This window comes from Gallinula chloropus (genome assembly GCF_964237585.1).
Source record: "Gallinula chloropus genome assembly, chromosome: 3".
In the NCBI taxonomy this organism is placed as follows: Eukaryota; Metazoa; Chordata; class Aves; order Gruiformes; family Rallidae; genus Gallinula; species Gallinula chloropus.
This window is the reverse complement of record NC_140087.1, coordinates 82,364,775-82,383,138: the sequence shown is the minus strand read 5'-3', so window position 1 is coordinate 82,383,138 and position 18,364 is coordinate 82,364,775. Positions and strand designations below refer to the sequence as shown.

Genomic DNA, 18,364 nt, shown 5'->3' with positions numbered 1-18,364 from the left:
CAGGGTAATACTATTCAGAAGCCATGCCCTCCTAGCCAACCTTAGTGTTTCAACAGCAACAGTTAGGACTGACTTTAAATATGAATGTTTTACATATTTACGTTTCCAAGTAGGTTGTTTGGTTATCAACACCAACATTTCACAGAATTACATCCCTTAAGCAAGTTGATTAGATTCAAAGATAAAGGGAAAAAAAAAAACAAAAAACAAAAAATACAACTTGTAAAAAAACCTTCAGCCACCCCTTGTTTAAATCCATCCATCTGAAATTTGTCCTCAGTAGCTTCACCTTCTGCTGTTTACTGTTATCTTTTACCATAGATCTTCCCACATAATGTGACAGATTAGTGAATCTTGAGATCATTTATTATAAACTGTAACATTCCAGAATTGAATTTCATGTTATTTTAGCTGATATTCATCAGGACCTAAATGTATGTATACAAGTTATCACCCACAAAATCTTTCTCTAGTGAAATGTGGTACATTACACAGATAAAATCCCCCACATTTGTAAGAAAGCTTCCAAAGTTTGAATAAAGTATTTTTTCCCCCAATAGATTTGTTATGTAGATAATATTTTAATATCACACAAGTAATTTTTTTCTGGAACAGTTTCAGCTTTCAGTTGGATTTTGTATATTGAAAAGCAAGAAGGTTTGGGTGCAGTAGTGTATATACCTAAAGTTCAAAAACATGCTTAAATTTTGCTCTCATTTAACCATTAAAGCTTTAGAACTGAAAACAACTGAGTGAAAACACTTTGCCACATAAAATACATTAAAAGCCTTTCTGAACAAAAACATCCTTTTACAGGTTGCAACACGTCATTAAACTGAGAAAAAGCAAAACATAATACCTTTTCCATTCCTATAGGCACATTGCTTATTACCACTGTCATATGATTCCAACTACACACTCCCTCTCACAAATATCAGGCAACGCTGCCAGAAGGTCAGCTGAGAGAGAGTACTTGTGTTCAAGTGCAAATCTGAGCATGTAATCTTTCACATAGGCATAAAATACAGAAAGTTCAGCCTGTGACATACGTGTCAAGAAAGTTTTGACTGTAATAATACTCACCCCTTTCTGGATGAGACTTGACAAAGTTAAAAACTGTATTCTTTCCCATTAAAAAAAACATTTCTACCTTAATGTGATAGCTTAGAGATTGAGTACTTCACAAGCAGTTACATTCACCCATGTGCTTACATGTGTCTGTGTACAAGCACAAATACAACAGGCAGATACACTTAACTGTGTACATGTCACAATGCACAGAATTGCAGAAAGAAAATAAAGACAGAAGAATTATATACAGAGAGATTACAAGTTCTCTAAAAACAACTGATAGACTGGAAAAGGATTAAAGCTTTGGGATCTACATCCAGACTGCTAGAATCCCACCTCTCTAGTTCCACACTTACAGTTGTGTTCCTGCTTCCTCCTTGCAACAAGTGTAACATTCAGGAGCCTGCACATACTCCAACACTTAAGGAACACATCTAGCCCAACACCAATCCAGCACAACCACCAAGCAAGAGGAGAAAAGTCCCATTAGCCTGCATTAAACCAGTTTAAATTGTCACGGAACTACTCTATGAGAGTACAGTTTAAGTCAGTCAAAAGGATCTCATTTGTATAATGTACAGGACATAGCTTAGGCTACCAAAAGAAACCACCTCATCTCTTCTGAGAGACAGGGATCTCCTGGAGAGAGTCCAGAGAAGGGCTACAAAGATGATTAAGGGCCTGGAGCATCTCCCCTATGAGGAAAGGCTAAGTGAGCTGGGACTGTTCAGACTAGAGAAAAGAAGACTAAGGGGGGACCTTATTAATGTTTATAGATATCTGAAGTATGGGATGCAGGGGGAAATATCCAGCCCCTTTTCAGTGCTCTGTGGAGACAGGACAAGGGGCAATGGCTGCAAGTTGGAGCACAGGAAGTTCCGCACCAACATGCGGAAGAACTTTTTCACAGTGAGGGTGACAGAGCCCTGGGACAGGCTGCCCAGGGAGGTGGTGGAGTCTCCATCTCTGGAGATATTCAAGACCCGTCTGGATGCCTATCTGTGCAATATGAGCTAGGGAGCTGCTTTGGCAGTGGGGTTGGACCTGATGATCTCTCGAGGTCCCTTCCAATCCCTATGATTCTTCTCATTATACAGTCTTCCTCCTTCCCTTGGGTCAATATTTCTGACCACACAGCTACACAACTAGACACTTGAGTTGAATAAAAATCAACACAGCAAAGACTTACATTTAAAATATTAAACTAAGAAGCTTCCAGAAACGATGCACTAAGCAAAAAGCTAGTTAGCATGCTTTGAATAGACCAAAACTGTTCATAAGGGTGAAAAAAATCTACAAGATTGTCCTCCTCTACTGAAAAAGAACAGATATTTACAAGCAAACACCTCAGAAACAGCAGCTAAACACAGCAAAGTGAAAAAAGGGTAAAAACAATGAAGGCAAAAGTTGTAGTAAATACATAAACTGCTTTTAGCCAGGAATAGACTTCTAGAATTCAACAGTCTAAGTGTTTATCAAAAACATAGTCACCCACAAGTGGTTTCTAAAACACATCACACCATCATTAACTTCACAGATAAGATTAAAATACAAGATAGATAATAACATATGAAAACACACAACCTGTGTTGTTATATTTATAAAGCACATCCCCATAACATGAGTAATACCCCCTAACGGAATAAAAGCTCCCTCATGTATACTATAGAAGACATTTACTCCTTCAGACCACACCAGCAACATGGAAAAAAAAAAGCCACCCCACCAAACAAGTGAAAGAAGCCCAAAATACCCCAACACTCTAATAGATTTCCTTTCTTCATTATGCCATCTGGATAATACGTACACACACCAAAAAAGAGGTGCAGCTAGCAATGTTTAGTGAGTCAGCAGACATTTTTGTAACTCGAGCACTACACAAAAGCGGTTTTAATTTATAATACACATAGTAGAAGAAAACTCTACCTTGAAGCAAAGACACAAGCACAAATTTCACACACTATAAAACACAACACACTACAGCTATACATGCTGTCATGGAATCCATGCAGGTAGAACATTAACAGCCACACACTTAAAAGAATTTCAGGTAGCAAGGTAACAAACAAGAATTTCAATTTTTGTTTAAAAGTATTACTCACAGAGTAGTCACTCAGTCTCCTCAGCTGTGACCTTCAAGGAAGCGTCTCTTCAAAAAGATGTTTCTGAAAATTAGAATTCATAAACTTGAACAAACTGTCAGAACTGCTAACAAATTATTGCACTCAGAGCACTTTATAACACTCCCTTTTCCCTCAAAAGTAAATTATTTCTTAACTTATACTCTAGCCACTTGAAGAACTTATGATCTGACCATCTCACTACAATCATCGTTAATACCCTTTATTTCCCAAGCACCTGCTGCCTTTTCTCTTTAATAGTTTACTTGTTTGAAGCAATCAAGTTAAGCTTGATTAGTTTTCATTTGCATTTAACATTAGAATTGCACCTGAGGAAAAATTTGTGTGCTTGAAGACCTGTTAATTTTTTCCCTAAGTGTAAAAGGTGTTTTAAAGAAAGGTATCACTCCTCCTGGAAAAACATTTCAACGCTTAAATCTGGAGGAAATGCAGCTGCCATTGCCATACTAAAGCAGGCAGCAGATAAAAAGAACAGTGACTAAGCAGCCTTTTAAACTCGGGTTAAAAAAACCCAACCAAGGCAGGTGTTTTCCTCACACAAACTGAGAGGGGGGAAAATTCCCAATAAAAAACAGGACTCTGTATACAAGCAGGGCTTTTTTCCTGCTTCTGGAACCACAGTAGAGTTGGAATGAATATAAAATGTTGAAAGAAAGTCATGGTAAAATTATTGGAATAAAAAGGGCATGAGTAGAGGGGTTTAAAAAGCTTTTAAATTTGCTTGAAAACTTTTTTTTTTTGTGCTTTATCAGTGCAACTTCTTGCAGTGGCACCTGATTTCTACTAAAGCCTTTGAAATATTATCACAAGTATCACCATGCAAATCATAAATAAATAAGGTAACTTTAACTCTCCTCAGCATTACTTGAGACGGGTGGGTAAAGGTATTGTGCTAAAAGTGCCTTTGTGTCCCAAAACCAAACGTTTGCTTTGCTAAGTCTGCCCCAACGTCAGGACAAGACCTAAGTTTGTGTTTCTTCAAAGTATTTTGCAAGGTAAAATGTGTTTTACTACTTCACCCAAGGCGCTACAGTCAACCAGGTAACGTCCAGAAATGATGAGTGTGCTGACCTCATGGGAAGCCTCTGGGAAAGCATCAGGACAGCTGGGAAGCAGGTTGGGGTTTTTTTCCCCCAAAAGATTTATTCACCTTTACACAAACCTTACGATTTTACTCTGAACCTATTGCGGGATTTTCCATCTAAACGCCACGGTGCTGGAGCGTATTCTTGGGATATTTTGGCTGCTTTCCTACCCAGCTCGGACTACGCTGGCCCAAACAGATCTGTGCCCATGAGGGAGTCCTCAGATCCGTGCGTCAAGTCCTCCCGACACCCGCTTCGGTCGAGAGGCGCCTCTCTGGCTCCCCAGCACTGGGCAGACGGGGATAAACGAGCCCGACGGCGGCGGCTCCCGTCGTGTCATCGGTCACTGCTCCGCAGGGGTGCGTCGGGAAGGTGGCGTGTGAGCGGGAGCGTCCCTGGGCTGCGGGAGGGGAAGGTGCGTCGGTGGGACCGCCTTCCAGCTGGCTTCCACCCTCCCTCCCGCTGCGGAGGGGCTGACAGCGCCTCGCTCCCCTCCCCGCCCCGCCCCGCCAAGGGCCCGGTTGGGCGGCGATCGACCCAGGAGTGTTTCCCCCGGCTTCCTGGCGGGTAGCGAGAGTGTCGAGGCGTGTGTGCTAAAGGTAAACCAACCCATCCCTCCGGCCGGGAGCGGGAGGCAGCCTTCATGCCGCCCCCCCTTCACCCGCACACAGCCTCTCCTCAGGGACGATCCCCCCGCTCCTTCCCCCGCCGCCTGCTCAGCAGGCAGCCACCGCAGCGTCCCTGCCTCACCTGCCCACCTCCTCCCTCCTGTGAGAAGGAGAACAGCTTGTGCTTCTCCCGGCTTGGGCCATGGGGTGTAGCCGCCCCGGTACGGGCGCGTCTCAGCCCGCTTCGTGACCGACCGTGTCCCCCTCACCCCATGAGACGATCACGGACTCGCTGGTCCCCGTGAAGGAACGGCTGCAACCATCCGAGCCGCCAGGGGACGCCAGGGAGCCGGCGCGGCGAAGGCGTGGCCTCTCCGCTAAGCCCCACAGCGCCAGGCGCGCACCGCTGCTCCATTGGCCGGGCGCCGCAGTGGCCGTCGGGAAGGAGGCGGTGGCAGCGCCTCGGGTAGAAGTGGCGCGAGAAGCCGGGCAGAGGTTGTCAGCTCGGCTGGGTGGCGCGCGCCATGAAGGAGACGTGCGGGTGAGGCGGCAGCCGTGGCCCGCCGCGCCTCCGGGGAGCTTTTCCCGCCGCGGCCCCGAGAGGGTCCCGCTGTTGCGGGAGGCTGTAGGGGCAGCCCCTTTCCTGTCCGGGGGAAAGCTGTCTTTCCCCCCGAAGCTTCAGGGAGAGCGTCTTACTGCTGTGCTGAGGCAATGAGGCGTGCGCGCAGGTTAAAGACCCTGCGGGCTCAGTCCCGGTTGCCGCGGGTCTTTGGCGTAGCTCTGACCGGGGGCGGGGCCGTGCCTGCTCAGCAGGGGGTCCTGCCCGTCAGCAGCGTAGCGCCCGCCCCTAGTGCTTTGTAGCGTAGTCGTGTCCTAGCTACGGCGTGTCTGGCAGTGTGCTGCGGCTGCAGCAGGTGCCGGCGGCAGGAGCTGCGCTAGGTTGCCTGTCCGACATCAGCCTTTGAGGGGGGAAAACCCCTGGAAAGTTACTTTTTCAGGGCTTTGGCACCACGGCTGCGGTGCTGGAGCTTGCCAGCGGGGCTTCGCTGGGCTTTTCTTCCTTTTAGCCGTGACTTGATGTGACAGGAGTTACAGGTGTTGCTGGTGTGAAGCCAGCCAAGATCACGGGGTTGTGGTGGTTTGGGGTTTTTTTGCTTGTTGTCGTCTCCTGTGTGTTTTACGCTGTTGCTTTTGGTGTTTTGACGATGGCTTCCGGTCATTTGCCCTCCAAAGAGGAGAAAAAGTAAGTGGCTGGAGAGAAAAATTCCAGCTCAAGGTAGGCCAACCTCATGAGCCTGAGGTGTGTCCATACTGACCCCTCATACACAGCCCTGATGGCTGAAGCCAACTGGAGTAGCGCAGAATTTTGGGGGTTTGAAGGGACCTCAAGAGATCATCGAGTTCAATCTCCCCTGCCAAAGCAGGTTCCTTAGGATGGGTCACAGATACATTCCAGATGGGCCTGGAATATCTCCAGAGAAGGAGACTTCTCCATTGTTTCCCCGACAGGAGACTGCAGGAATGCCTTGTAGCTTTGTAAAGCTGTAAATAAGTGGTGAAACCTGCAACAACTCAGTTGAGGTTAACTTCTTGTGTAAAGTTTGGTCCAGAAATACATGGAGCTGTTTACTGCGTTGGGCAAAAGCAGAAGCTGTTAAAAATATTAAGCTGTGATAGACATATTTAAACAGAAAGCTGATTAGTATGTATACCCCGTGTGTGCCATTTTACCTCCTAGGATTCCGTCTTTGAGTAATGCTGGTAGTATGGTACACTTGAGAGAAAGAAGTAAGATTTTTAGAATTTTAGTCTTAAATGGGGACCAAAGTCTAGTGAGAGTAAGTCATTATTGTAAAAAAACCCTTTCTAAGTGCCAGTTTCCTCAGCTTTGATGCTGTGATCAAACTGTTAGTGATACATGCAAGCAATTGAAAAATATTGATTCAAGTAATTTGATTTTAATATCCGACATATCTAACTGATACTGTCCTTTATGGTAACATATAATTATTGTTTCTGTAAAAAGAATGGGGTAATGAAAGGCAGGTGGTGGCCTTCTGTATGCTGGAAATATTCTAAATGGTAGCAAAGTTGAAAACCTATTGTTTCATGCAAACTTTCTGAAGTATAAGCTGTACAAAGAAAGTGATACATGGAACATAGAGAAAGCTGCTGCGGGCGTGTTAATTTAGATGTTATGCACAGCAGTTAAAATAGGCTTTGCTTATGTATGTTATGAAAGCTGCATAATAACGAGGAAAATATTAATTATGAATATTTTTACTTACAAAGTGGAGGTTGACAATGTCTATAAACAAAGTAAGGCTAATTAGGTCAAGGCCTAGTTAGGAGTAAACAGCAGTTCTGACTGGGGAGGCTAGTTCATGGGACTACAATCCTTGGGTTTTTGGAAAACATATAGAAGAAAGCCTGAAAAATGAGTTGGGAGGGCACCTGCTATATGACTAAAAGCTACATCTGTAGTTGACTAAAGCTACTCAGAGAGAAATCCATCTTTGGTCAGTCGAAGAGTAAAGGCAACAATAGGAAATGAGCCTTAATGACCTGTCTTTGTAAACTGAGTGCTGAAGCTGTCCGTTGAACACTTCCTAAGCCCATTCCAGGTGAAATGGGCCAGACAGCTTCAGTAATTTTGAGTCTGCATTGACTAATCCAGCTAATGCTTGAAGTTGTCTGTATGTGAAGTGTAAAAATACCCGGTTTGAATAAGGATATAATTGATCCCTTTAGCCTTGGGGTCTGGATATAGACTTTTAGACAAGCATGATGAGTTGTATATACCTTTTAATGTGTGTCTGCCTTTTGCTGCTAGTGTTTCTGTAGGGACTCTTCATCCTTAAAGTACAGCTCTTACTTCCAGCCCCTTTCCTTTCTCTCTGCTGGCTTCAGCTGGTAATGCAAAGCAGTTTTGCTCAGTTTTTCCCTTTCTAAAATGAGGGTTCTGTTGGTGTAAAAAAATGCTAATGCTGCTTTTAATTTGATGTTATCCTGTCATGTCAGTCCTGTGGTGCTTCTTAATGCAGATTTGCCCAAACATAGGGGCCAAGCAGAGGGTTGGAGGGGAAACTCATGCTTTGCTGTAACTGGAGTTTGAGGGGCAGTAACCTCATGGGTCTCAGATCCAGGTGCCTGGTGCCCTGCTCAGCCTAACTGGGCAGTGAGCTACCTAAGCCAGATTGGTGGGCCCTCTACAAACAGAGCTTAATTTGTGCTGCTTTATATGCTGGCATATAAAGCATATATATAAATCTCTTGGATTTAGATAAAACAGATATATGTATAGGTAAGCCTATGGACTATAAAAACTGAACACTGTATTGAAAGCACAAGGCTTTCCTAGCAACATTAGCTACGCAGAGTGACTGGTGTTTTCATTCATACTCTTCCATAAGCAAAGCCAAGGTAATACTGAATTTACTGCATCAACTTTAACAGACCACTTAATTATAGATCCTTCCTCTACAGTAATGCTTTTCCAGAATCAGTAGAAGCACCCCAAATACACTTAACTAAAAGAAGCCAGTGTCGAATTGCCTTCTTTGATGTAGCAGGACGCTGATGGGGATATCCTTAAATGAAAACTGCTATGAAACTGAAACTTGTCCAAAACTTTTCCTGTAGTTAGTCTCACTGCTTGTGGCTTTAAACTGTTTTAATTTCCTGGCAATCAGCTCTAATGGTCTAGAGCCATGTAAACGAGTTGAATTAAGACATTAGCATTCTGGATCTTTTGTTATATCCACAAATATATATATATATTTAAAGAGGTAGTTGTGACTTCTAAGTTTCTTTAAAAATCATATGCAGGATTTTTTGTCATTCATGTTATTGTTGGGTAAAAGATCAGAAGTTGATTTGGAAACCTGTAAGCTGAATGGTAATTTTTTTTCATTTAAGAAATTTCCAATATTTTCTCCCACAGTTCTTCTAACCAGAACCAGGCACAGAGGTATTATGGTCTTACATCTCCTATTAACTTGGCTCCTCCTTCTGAGATGGATACCATTCAAACTAGGAATTTAGTTGAAGCCATGAAGTCTTTGGGTGTGTTTGAGGATGAGGTGGAGCTAAATCAAAGGTAAAACATGACTAGAATTTTGTTAAGCTCCTGGTTTTGTTTTTTTCTTTAAAGGAAAACTTAACATGGTCTCCTCTACAGGTTGGTTGTTCTTGGCAAGCTGAATAACTTGGTCCAGGAGTGGCTTTCAGAACTTAGTGAGACCAAGGTAAGGGTTTTTCAGTGTTCCTGTTGAAACAGCAAAGACCTTGATTTCTTCTCAAGACCATGCTACTAGGGTTTAATGCTCAAATTTAACTTGTAACTCCCTTAAGTATTGACTTGAGATGGAGCAACTTCCACAGAAATAAGGTATAAAAGATATTTCAGGTTAACATCTTGAAGTCTTTGGGTCACTGTATTAATTTGTGAAGTGGCCCTATCAGTTGACTTGTAGCAGTTAACAACATATTGTGAGTTGAGAGAGAGAAGGAAAACAGGCACTAGTTTTGCCCCAAACAGTTTACAGTGTTCAGTTTAATTTGAAAATATTACAGTAGGCCTATCATTTTAATAGCTCTTAGACTTTGTTAATTTGTGTCTGCTGCAGGGAAGACTAATAATAAATTTTTAATTTGTGTAAAGTAATAGGAGGACTGCAACACTGTGGGCTTGTTCTGTGTTGCAAGAGCCCACTTAAGAAAAACAGTAGTGGTCTATTAGGCTAACAACTTGGTCCTGTTTTCAGAACATCATATTTATGGAGGCTGTGGTAGTCTTTCTAAATAGCTTGCATGCTAGTTAAGCTTGCACAAAATGTGTATCTTCTATAAAAGTATACTTTCTCTTGTACCAGCAGAGTCTTCCTCCTTCACTGATAGAAAACCTTGGTGGCAAACTATTTACATTTGGGTCTTACAAGCTTGGAGTGCACACCAAAGGTAAACTTCTGTCTGGTCATAGTTCTAATGTTTGAAAGTGACTTCCAGCAGTAACAGAAGAAATGGAATCTCTTTGCAGGTGCTGATATAGACGTTCTTTGTGTTGCTCCTAGCCATGTGGAAAGATCCGATTTTTTTCTGTCATTCTTTGAAAAAATAAAACATCATGAAGAAGTTAAAAATCTAAGAGTGAGTAAACTGTACCTGATAGGTTGTGCAACTTCTAAAATAAGAATATTTGTTGGACTCATTGTAGCGAATGTCTTGCAAACAAAAAAGTAAATTAGTTTCTGAGCAGCACCTTCTGAAATACTATTTTATAGAGCATGCAAATGATGAAGTAAAGCTTTTGGTTCTTTTCCCTGATAACTGAAAACTGCTTAAGAACCTTTGTAGTACACTTTTCCCTTACTCATGCTTTGGGAGTTAGTCAGCTGTTTCAAAAAGCAAGCTTTGCCCCTAGGAGCCTTGTGTTAATCTTGGATGTAGTAAGGGGATTGGAAATAAGGTAATTGTGTGCAGGTAGAGGAGGGGGTAGCCTAAGGAAGCTGAATGTGATGTGGAAAGACTTCTCTCTGTACTTTTGCCATGGAGTTCTTCTGGATGTGCTTTGGCCTCTAATTCACTCTTCTCACCTTCCTCTCTGACTACTCAGCCTGAGGCTTTGCTGAAAGAGTGTATGCTGTCAGTTTTCCATTGTGTGAATTGGAGCTGTGCTATGAACATACAAAGCTGCTTTCTAAAATCACCCTCAGGTGCATCTGTTGTGTGCCCCTTGCATGTCAAACTGAACTCCTGAGAAGCGGTTCTCTTAGCCTAGTCTTCCTCGTGCAGAGGACTGTCACCTGAAAACAGACTTGTAGTAGGCTGTGCACAGATATCATAAGTGATCTACAAAACTCAACTGTCCCATAAGGCAGCTGATAGATAGATAGCATTGTAGAGAAGAAAAATACAGTGGACTTGTGCACACTGTCAAATGTGGGTGGTATTTCTTTAGATTTCTCACAGTAAATTAGCTACAGGATTTATTTTTCTTCCTCACTACCGAGCTAAGTGCCTTACAATTGCTGATACTGATGGCTTACCATGCATTGTTTGTTCATTGCAATATATAACCAGCCCCTGAATCTCTTGGCTAAATAACTTTAAGTTAGTATTAGTACTGTGTTAATGCTATGCTGCTTCCAGCTTACTAACAACTTTGGTTCAGAAGCAGGTTGGTCTCTATACTGAGTAGCTGAGCAGTGTAAATTCTGTATTGTATAATATTTTTAGGAAAAAAGTTCAAGTAGCCAAGGATGTTTCCTTACACAATGATGTTCTCCTTTACAGGCTGTTGAAGATGCATATGTACCAGTTATCAAGTTTGAGCTTGATAGCATTGAGGTAAGCATTTCAAACTCTTCTGAGTAATGTTTCTTTTTCTGGCTTTGGAATAAGATACCTTTCCCAGGGAACCATGACTCTATTTTCACTGCAGGAATACATAGAAGATTTTGTAAACAAAATACAGAGCCCCTAGAAGTTTTCTAACAAATAAGCTTCTTGGGGAAATTTATCTATAGTCACATAATTCTAAGCACAGATGTTATCTGGTCTAGTTGAGTAACTGTCCCCAGCTAGTGTGGTGTTCAAATGGTGACTTTCAAACTCATGGTTGGCACTCTTTTCCTCTTAAGATTGATCTAGTGTTTGCAAGACTGGCTATCCCAGTTGTCTCTAACAACCTGGATCTTGGAGATGACTCTCGCCTGAGAAGCCTGGATATAAGATGCATACGGAGTTTAAATGGTAAGCATGTTCACACATCTTTTTAAAGAAACTGTTACTAAAATTGGTGTAGAATGTACATTACACAACCCAAGTTTCTGTGTAAAAACGCAGAAACTGATCTCCTGCGTGCTTGAGGTCTGAGGAGGTACCACGTGGGCTTGAATTTAGATGTTTCAAGGAGTTGCATGGTTAGATACCTCTGCGTTTCATGTTTTTTTGATCAGGCTAGATGTGTTTCTTCCAGTTTGCCACAAACCTCCTCACATGATAGAGAATATTGTAGTTTATTAAAAAAAAACCCAACCTTTAAATACATGAAGCCTAACTTGCTTGCTGTTAAAACCCTGACTGGCTTGAAATGTTCCTGGCTGTTGAAAGAAATGGAAGTTTTGGAATCCTGTAGAAAGGCCTTATTAAAAGTTATTGGCTGTAGTCTAAACTACAAAAAAAGCTGTTGATGGTACCAGTTACCTGAAGCAATACTGAATATTGGGTAATCTAAAATTTTTCAAGTAGTACAAAGCAAGCAACCCACGCTTGTTTTCATAGACTTGAATGTTAAACTGTGAGCTATATCACAGAATTAGGGGTTGGAAGGATGTTATGCTGTAGCATAAACTGGATTTGTACCTATTTCTGCTAACTGCTGTATTTTTTTTTTCTTACAGGCTGCAGAGTCACTGATGAAATACTGAATCTAGTGCCAAATACAGAGAGCTTCCGGCTCACACTGCGTGTCATCAAACTGTGGGCAAAACGTAAGCATTGTGATTGTTATTGATCTGTAAATTTTCCAGAGGCACTTCGTGCTGAAGTATTTCTAATGGTCTTTGGGTAGCTGTTTAAATACAGGTTTGAGTTTAAAAAGTGTTTTTGGTTTAGATTTGTAGTCTTGTTCATGTGATTTGTTTTCAGTGGGAAGTGAGGGGAGTGCCTACAAAGTGAGGTGTGCATTGTTTATCAGGAACCTGACTACAATAATGCCAAGCTGAGTATAAAAGCTTGATACATAAGGAATAAGAAGATACTGTTTGTGCCCTTTGCTAGGGCAAGGGCTAGAAGAATGGCAGAACTTTTGATCTTAAGGGAAGTTGGAGTGAAGCTGTAACTGTAAGCAGATTTCAGAGTAGCAACATTTGGGGAATTGATTCTTTTTGTTATTACTATAAGGACCAAAAATTTTGGCTCACTTCACTGCAAAAATAAAGGTATTCAAGGTGTACTAAATACTCTGTAGACTGAAATTGATGTAAACTTGAAAGAATATTACCTGGGAGTGTTGAAGGACTACAGGCTAACTGCAGTTTATCTATTCCAGGACGTGGAATTTACTCCAACGTGTTGGGATTTCTTGGTGGTGTTTCCTGGGCAATACTAGTAGCAAGAATATGTCAACTCTATCCAACTGCTTTAGCTTCTGTTCTTGTGAACAAGTTCTTCATGGTTTTTTCAATATGGTAAGAGCTATTGTGTTTTTTTTTTTAATTTGCATAAGGAAATACACTTCTACAGGTAGTTCTTCTAGATAAGATTTACATCAACAACATACAAGTTCCATGGCAGAGTTGTAAATGGACCATGAGCTACCGTCTTTTTCCTATTTAGGGAATGGCCTAATCCTGTACTGCTGAAAGAACCTGAAGAGAGTGACCTTAACTTGCCAGTGTGGGACCCTAGGGTATGTAGTATATGAATTCAGAAGTTCTTAAACTTTGTTCTAACCTAAACTGATACTGAATGAAACTGCTTTAATCACACAGGTGAACCCCGCAGATCGGCTTCATGTAATGCCTATCATCACCCCAGCCTATCCACAGCAGAACTCCACGTACAATGTGTCTACATCAACACGAGCAGTAATGGTGGAGGAGTTCAAAAATGGTAAAGTGCTTTTACATGCTCATTAACGGATCAAAAAATAATAATTCTTCCTTTGTGAAACCACACTATCTGAACTGGTTATATTTTGTGAAGGTGTTCTGCCCTTTTAGGCAGAATATGTATCTGGGAATTGTGCTTGTTGCAGGCAATAAGGAACCAGTATTACAATGAACTGTTGTCAAGGGAATTCCTGCTTTTTGATCTGTCAATTACTCTCCAAAACCTTACCTTGTAAAGTTTGTATCATGTTCTTCCTGTCTTAAACAAAATGGTAATGAGGTTTTCGACCTTAATTGTAGGTCTTGCAGTTACAAATGAGATTCTCCGAGGAAAAGCAGACTGGTCAAAGCTCTTTGAACCACTGAACTTCTTTCAGAAATACAAGTATGTATGAAATCTGTTGTCTGAACTTGAAATAATTTGCATACTGGTTAACATAGTGAGTTCTAACTTGCTGCCTAATAGAAGATGGTGTTAATGTCTGTCCTTTAGAAACCAGACGTAGTCTGAGTTTTAGTAAGGATAAGTATAGGGAACACACACTCATGTGTGTTACGCTACTGATACTGTCTTTGTTGGGAAAAAACACTCTGATATTTGGAATATAGCAGAATGCAGTTCTAAAAGAGGTATTTGTTCTTCAGTTACTGTGCTGAATACAGGATGTCTTGTCTGGAGGTCGTATCCAATACATTTAAGGTAGCTTGCGCTTCACTTAAAGGGATATAAAGTACTGAGCTAGTATATTAATTTTCCTCTTCTAGACATTACATTGTGCTGAGTGCTAGTGCCTCTACTAAGGACCGTCACTTAAAGTGGTAAGTCTTGCTTTAAATGTGGATTCAATACATAATTGAAACTCAATTCAATGTTGCACTTGATTTTTAACTAAACAGTGTAACTAAGCATGGAATATAACACCAAGTTAAATAGACAGTTCATCAACAATATTAAAAGCTTTCGTGTGGAGGGGAGTTAACCTAAAGATCTGAGTTGGAATGAGAAGAAACAGCAAGATTTATGTTAACTTAAAGAGGGTTAGTGTGCCTGAAGGTCAGATGCTCTGTGTCATCTGGAGAGGCAGATGCAAGGAATCTGAGGAGATTGAGTGCTCAATGCTGCTTCAGTTATAAGATATTCCTTGTTGCAGAGACAAGCAACCAAGGGTTACCTGATGTAATCAGATGTGTAACCTTCTACTGACTTGTAGAACAGTGGTCTCAGCTTTTTTTGGTTATGCACTCCTATCAGCAAAAAAAGATTTCTGAGTGCATACTTCTAAAGAAGTAGGTAAACATTGCAAGTTCATAAACATTACTGAAGTTCTAACAGTTTCCTTCCATATCCTAATAGATTTTATACACCCTTACAGACACTTTAGAAACTGCTGTTCTAGACCCTTAGAAGGCTTGGTTTCATAACTCTTTTTTTTTTTTTTTTTTTACTGAATGTAACAATTAATTTAGGGCTAGGTTACACTTGGTGCTGTGTTGCTCTTGATATGTAGTCAGCCTGTTCCAGAGCCTACCTCTTCTCCAGTGAAGTGAAACAAGGCTGTTTAATCTGGGTGAAACCTGGCTGTCTGCAGAGCATCTGAATGCTGAAAAACTGTATTTACTAAGTTTTAGTCTACAGTGTGCTCAGATATTTTGTTCAGTGCTGAAAAGGATCCCTTCAGCATGCTTGGTAGTGGATAGGTAAATTGCAGGAGTGCTGATCTACTTTATGAAACTTAATGTGAGAACCACCTCAATTGCAGTTAGAGGAAATGACTGCTTGAGACATGATATTTGTCACTGTCTCAAGAGAAATGTGCCCATAGTAACTTGTTTAACCCATGTGAATGTGCTGACTGAATCTTGAAATAAGGGGAAATGGTGAGGAATTAAGGTACTGTAATGTGTGGTGTTCTTCAGTTAGAAATGGTATTTCTAAGAAATGGGTACTTCAGCTTTTCTCAAGTCAGCAAGCAAAATAGCTGTGAAGCAGACGTCCTTTCTGAGGGCATCTTGGTTATGCTTCAAGGTTTGGCTTGTGCTTTCAGGCAAATAAATTCTTGTGCTGTCTCTAAAAGGCAACCCACATAAAGTTTATAAGTAGCTCTAATGGGTTATATCTTTTACATGAACTTTCTGATATATCTGCTTTGAAATTGCTACAGCTTCACATCAGGTATATGAACAAGGAGTTTTGAACAGAGGGCTGAGAGGCAAATAACTTCATTCCCTTACAATAAACTTCTAATGTGAAATGTTCTTATCTCAACAAAGATACGGCTCCAGTAAAAGCTGATGTTTTTCCATTTTGAGAGAAACGGAGGCAAGTGGGGTGTAGTTTTGCATCTGGGAAAACTAAAAAGCAGAAGATAGACTTGCTTTGGTTTGTGTGGTGTAAGAGCAAGTTTAGTTCAACTCTCAAATGAATTTATTATAGGCAGCACATCTCTGCTGTTCATTAACATGAGACACTTTTGAACAACATACAGGTTTCTGACTGCTTTCCAAGTTAGCACTGTTCTATGTAAAAGAGTAAAAATGCCAGTAATTTATTTAAATGAAAAGCCTTTGTGGTCATGATTGATTTCTTCGGTAAGTTGATGATGAGACTGAATAGATCACTATTAAAGGAACTGTATTTTTCAATTTAGCTACAAGAGGGTACACTCTATCACTGATCAGTCTGCAGGAAGAATTCCATCTTTACTCAAATGTAACTGAACAGTTGTGCTTGAGCCTTTCCTAAACTGTTCTTTTCCTTGCCCTTTGGGGTAAAAAGGAGTTTTGCTGTGCTTCAAAATGTAGCCAGAGGTTCTGGATCTGCTTCTTGATGAGATAACACTTCAACATATAACCTATGATGAAAATATTTGAACTGTTAGGAGTTCAACTTAAACTTATTTACCTCTGCCTTTGAAAACTTTTGAAGCTCAAATGTCACTGGAAACATCTCAAACTATAGTGCATGTGAAGTAAAACTCTAGTATCTACTCAGCAGAATGAAATGTACTACTTGTTGACTGGTTTGCAGTTTTGTATTAGCATTGAATTAGCAAAAGGCATGTAAGTATTGTGCTGGATATAGTTAAAAATGGCTGATATTTCTTCTTAGGATTGGACTTGTTGAATCTAAAATCCGTGTGCTGGTTGCAAACTTGGAGAAGAATGAATTTATAACTATTGCACATGTAAATCCACAGTCTTTCCCTGGAAACCAACCACCCAATGAACAGTAAGTTGCATTGTTTTTCTGAAATACAGAGAAGCTGAGGTTAATGATATGAACAAGTTATAAAACATTGGGCAAAATGTGAGATGTTCAGTTACATACCTACTGTTTCATAGGTAAGAGTCCTGACAGAGTCCTTTTCTTTCCAGTTCTCCTATTAGAAAGGTCTTACATGCTCAGAATTTAGCCTGAGAGCTCAAATACGCACTGACTAATATTTAAATTGTGTGCAACTGAAACTATTTTGCTTAATCCCTTGAGAGTAGATATTAGCATCCAATTAACTGTGCACAAATGATATATTTGTGAACTTGTCTCTTTCAGGAGTGGATATGTCTCAATGTGGTTTCTTGGCATCATGTTTAGGAAAGTAGAAAATTCAGAGAAAGTTAATGTTGATTTAACACCAGTCATACAGTCATTCACAGACACAGGTAATCCTACTTTACTCTGGTCTTGTAGAGTTAAATAATTTTAATTCTAATTAAAGTTGCGGACAGTGAATTGTGCTTTTTTATGGCATTAAATATTTCTATAGAGAACAATGTTTAGATTAGCTTTAAAAAGATACTATTTTGACACTTTGTCCATCTTGAAACAGAAGTGTATATTAGTTATGCACTGTATCATATGTGAGCTAACAGTTCTGCAGACTATTGTAAATGGACTGTTTCATGAAGTGGACAGTCATATGTGAAGCCAGGAGGTGCCCACATACTGGGTGTAGCTATGCTTGTCAAACAGCTGTCAGCTGCTGAACTCTGAAAGAGGGAATTAACTGTTTTGAGCTCTAAAATGACTTGTTAATGTTTGTTGGCAGTATTTTTTCAAAATAACAGCTTGTGTGTGATATGATCCCAGAACTTTGAAAGTCAGTGAGTTGTCATGCTGTCATTACATGCGAGCTTGCATGTAAACTTTCACATTCATCTTCTGCTATTACCTTTGATAGATGTGGAAATAATACTGCAGGTGGTGTTAGATAATGCTAGAATAAAGGGGGTTTGAGGTGAGCAGTTGTTTGAAAGCACAGGTGTCTCCTATAACATGTTTACTTCATCCCAAGCTTGACTGCTCTTGTGCCTTTTGGAAGAGTGTGCTGTCAGGATCACTCTTTGCTAGCCTAATGGAGAGCTAAGGAAATCTAATTACTCTTCTGAACTGGAAAGTCTCTTAATTGAAATAAAGTGGACTAATTTTAAAAGTCTGTTTGCACTTATCCATAGTACCAGCATGAGCTGTGTGGGGTTTTGCTTAGACGACATGAGTAAATGTAGTAAAACTTGATTTTTTCATTCAGCATATGCTTTGGGACATGAAAAAAAAGCACAGAAAAATGCATCAAAACTCTTGTGTCTTCACGCCAGGTTGGGTGACTTCCCCAGACCTGTGCTGTTATCTGTACTGATGCTTGTCTTGCACACTCATTCAGTGGCAGGGTGTTTCAATGCTGTGGCCAATATAAGCTATGTCATCCAGGTTCGCTTACTACTAAGGGGCTAGAGATAATGTTGAATCCTTTATTTCTATGCACAGTCTGTGTTAGTACAGCTGTGTGCCCTTAGTTTAGTGAAGCATAGCCTATAGCACGCTTTGGATACAGGGTTTGAATCCAGTG

At 40.8% G+C, this 18,364-nt stretch overlaps 1 protein-coding gene across 1 annotated transcript in view; it reads left to right on the top strand.

Moving 5' to 3' along the window:
* Window positions 1-6,110: 6,110 nt before the first annotated feature.
* Window positions 6,111-18,364, top strand: part of PAPOLG (poly(A) polymerase gamma) — a gene marked incomplete at both ends in the record, with an annotated part of 37,189 nt that continues 24,935 nt past the window's right edge. Inside the window, 15 exons of the mRNA XM_084261137.1 lie at window positions 6,111-6,148; window positions 8,849-9,004; window positions 9,086-9,152; window positions 9,783-9,864; window positions 9,944-10,053; window positions 11,200-11,253; window positions 11,547-11,658; window positions 12,309-12,398; window positions 12,959-13,097; window positions 13,246-13,318; window positions 13,401-13,521; window positions 13,821-13,905; window positions 14,286-14,339; window positions 16,630-16,749; window positions 17,071-17,180. Coding sequence (XP_084117263.1) covers window positions 6,111-6,148; window positions 8,849-9,004; window positions 9,086-9,152; window positions 9,783-9,864; window positions 9,944-10,053; window positions 11,200-11,253; window positions 11,547-11,658; window positions 12,309-12,398; window positions 12,959-13,097; window positions 13,246-13,318; window positions 13,401-13,521; window positions 13,821-13,905; window positions 14,286-14,339; window positions 16,630-16,749; window positions 17,071-17,180 — 1,411 coding nt within the window. The remainder of the gene's footprint in view (window positions 6,149-8,848; window positions 9,005-9,085; window positions 9,153-9,782; window positions 9,865-9,943; window positions 10,054-11,199; window positions 11,254-11,546; window positions 11,659-12,308; window positions 12,399-12,958; window positions 13,098-13,245; window positions 13,319-13,400; window positions 13,522-13,820; window positions 13,906-14,285; window positions 14,340-16,629; window positions 16,750-17,070; window positions 17,181-18,364) is intronic.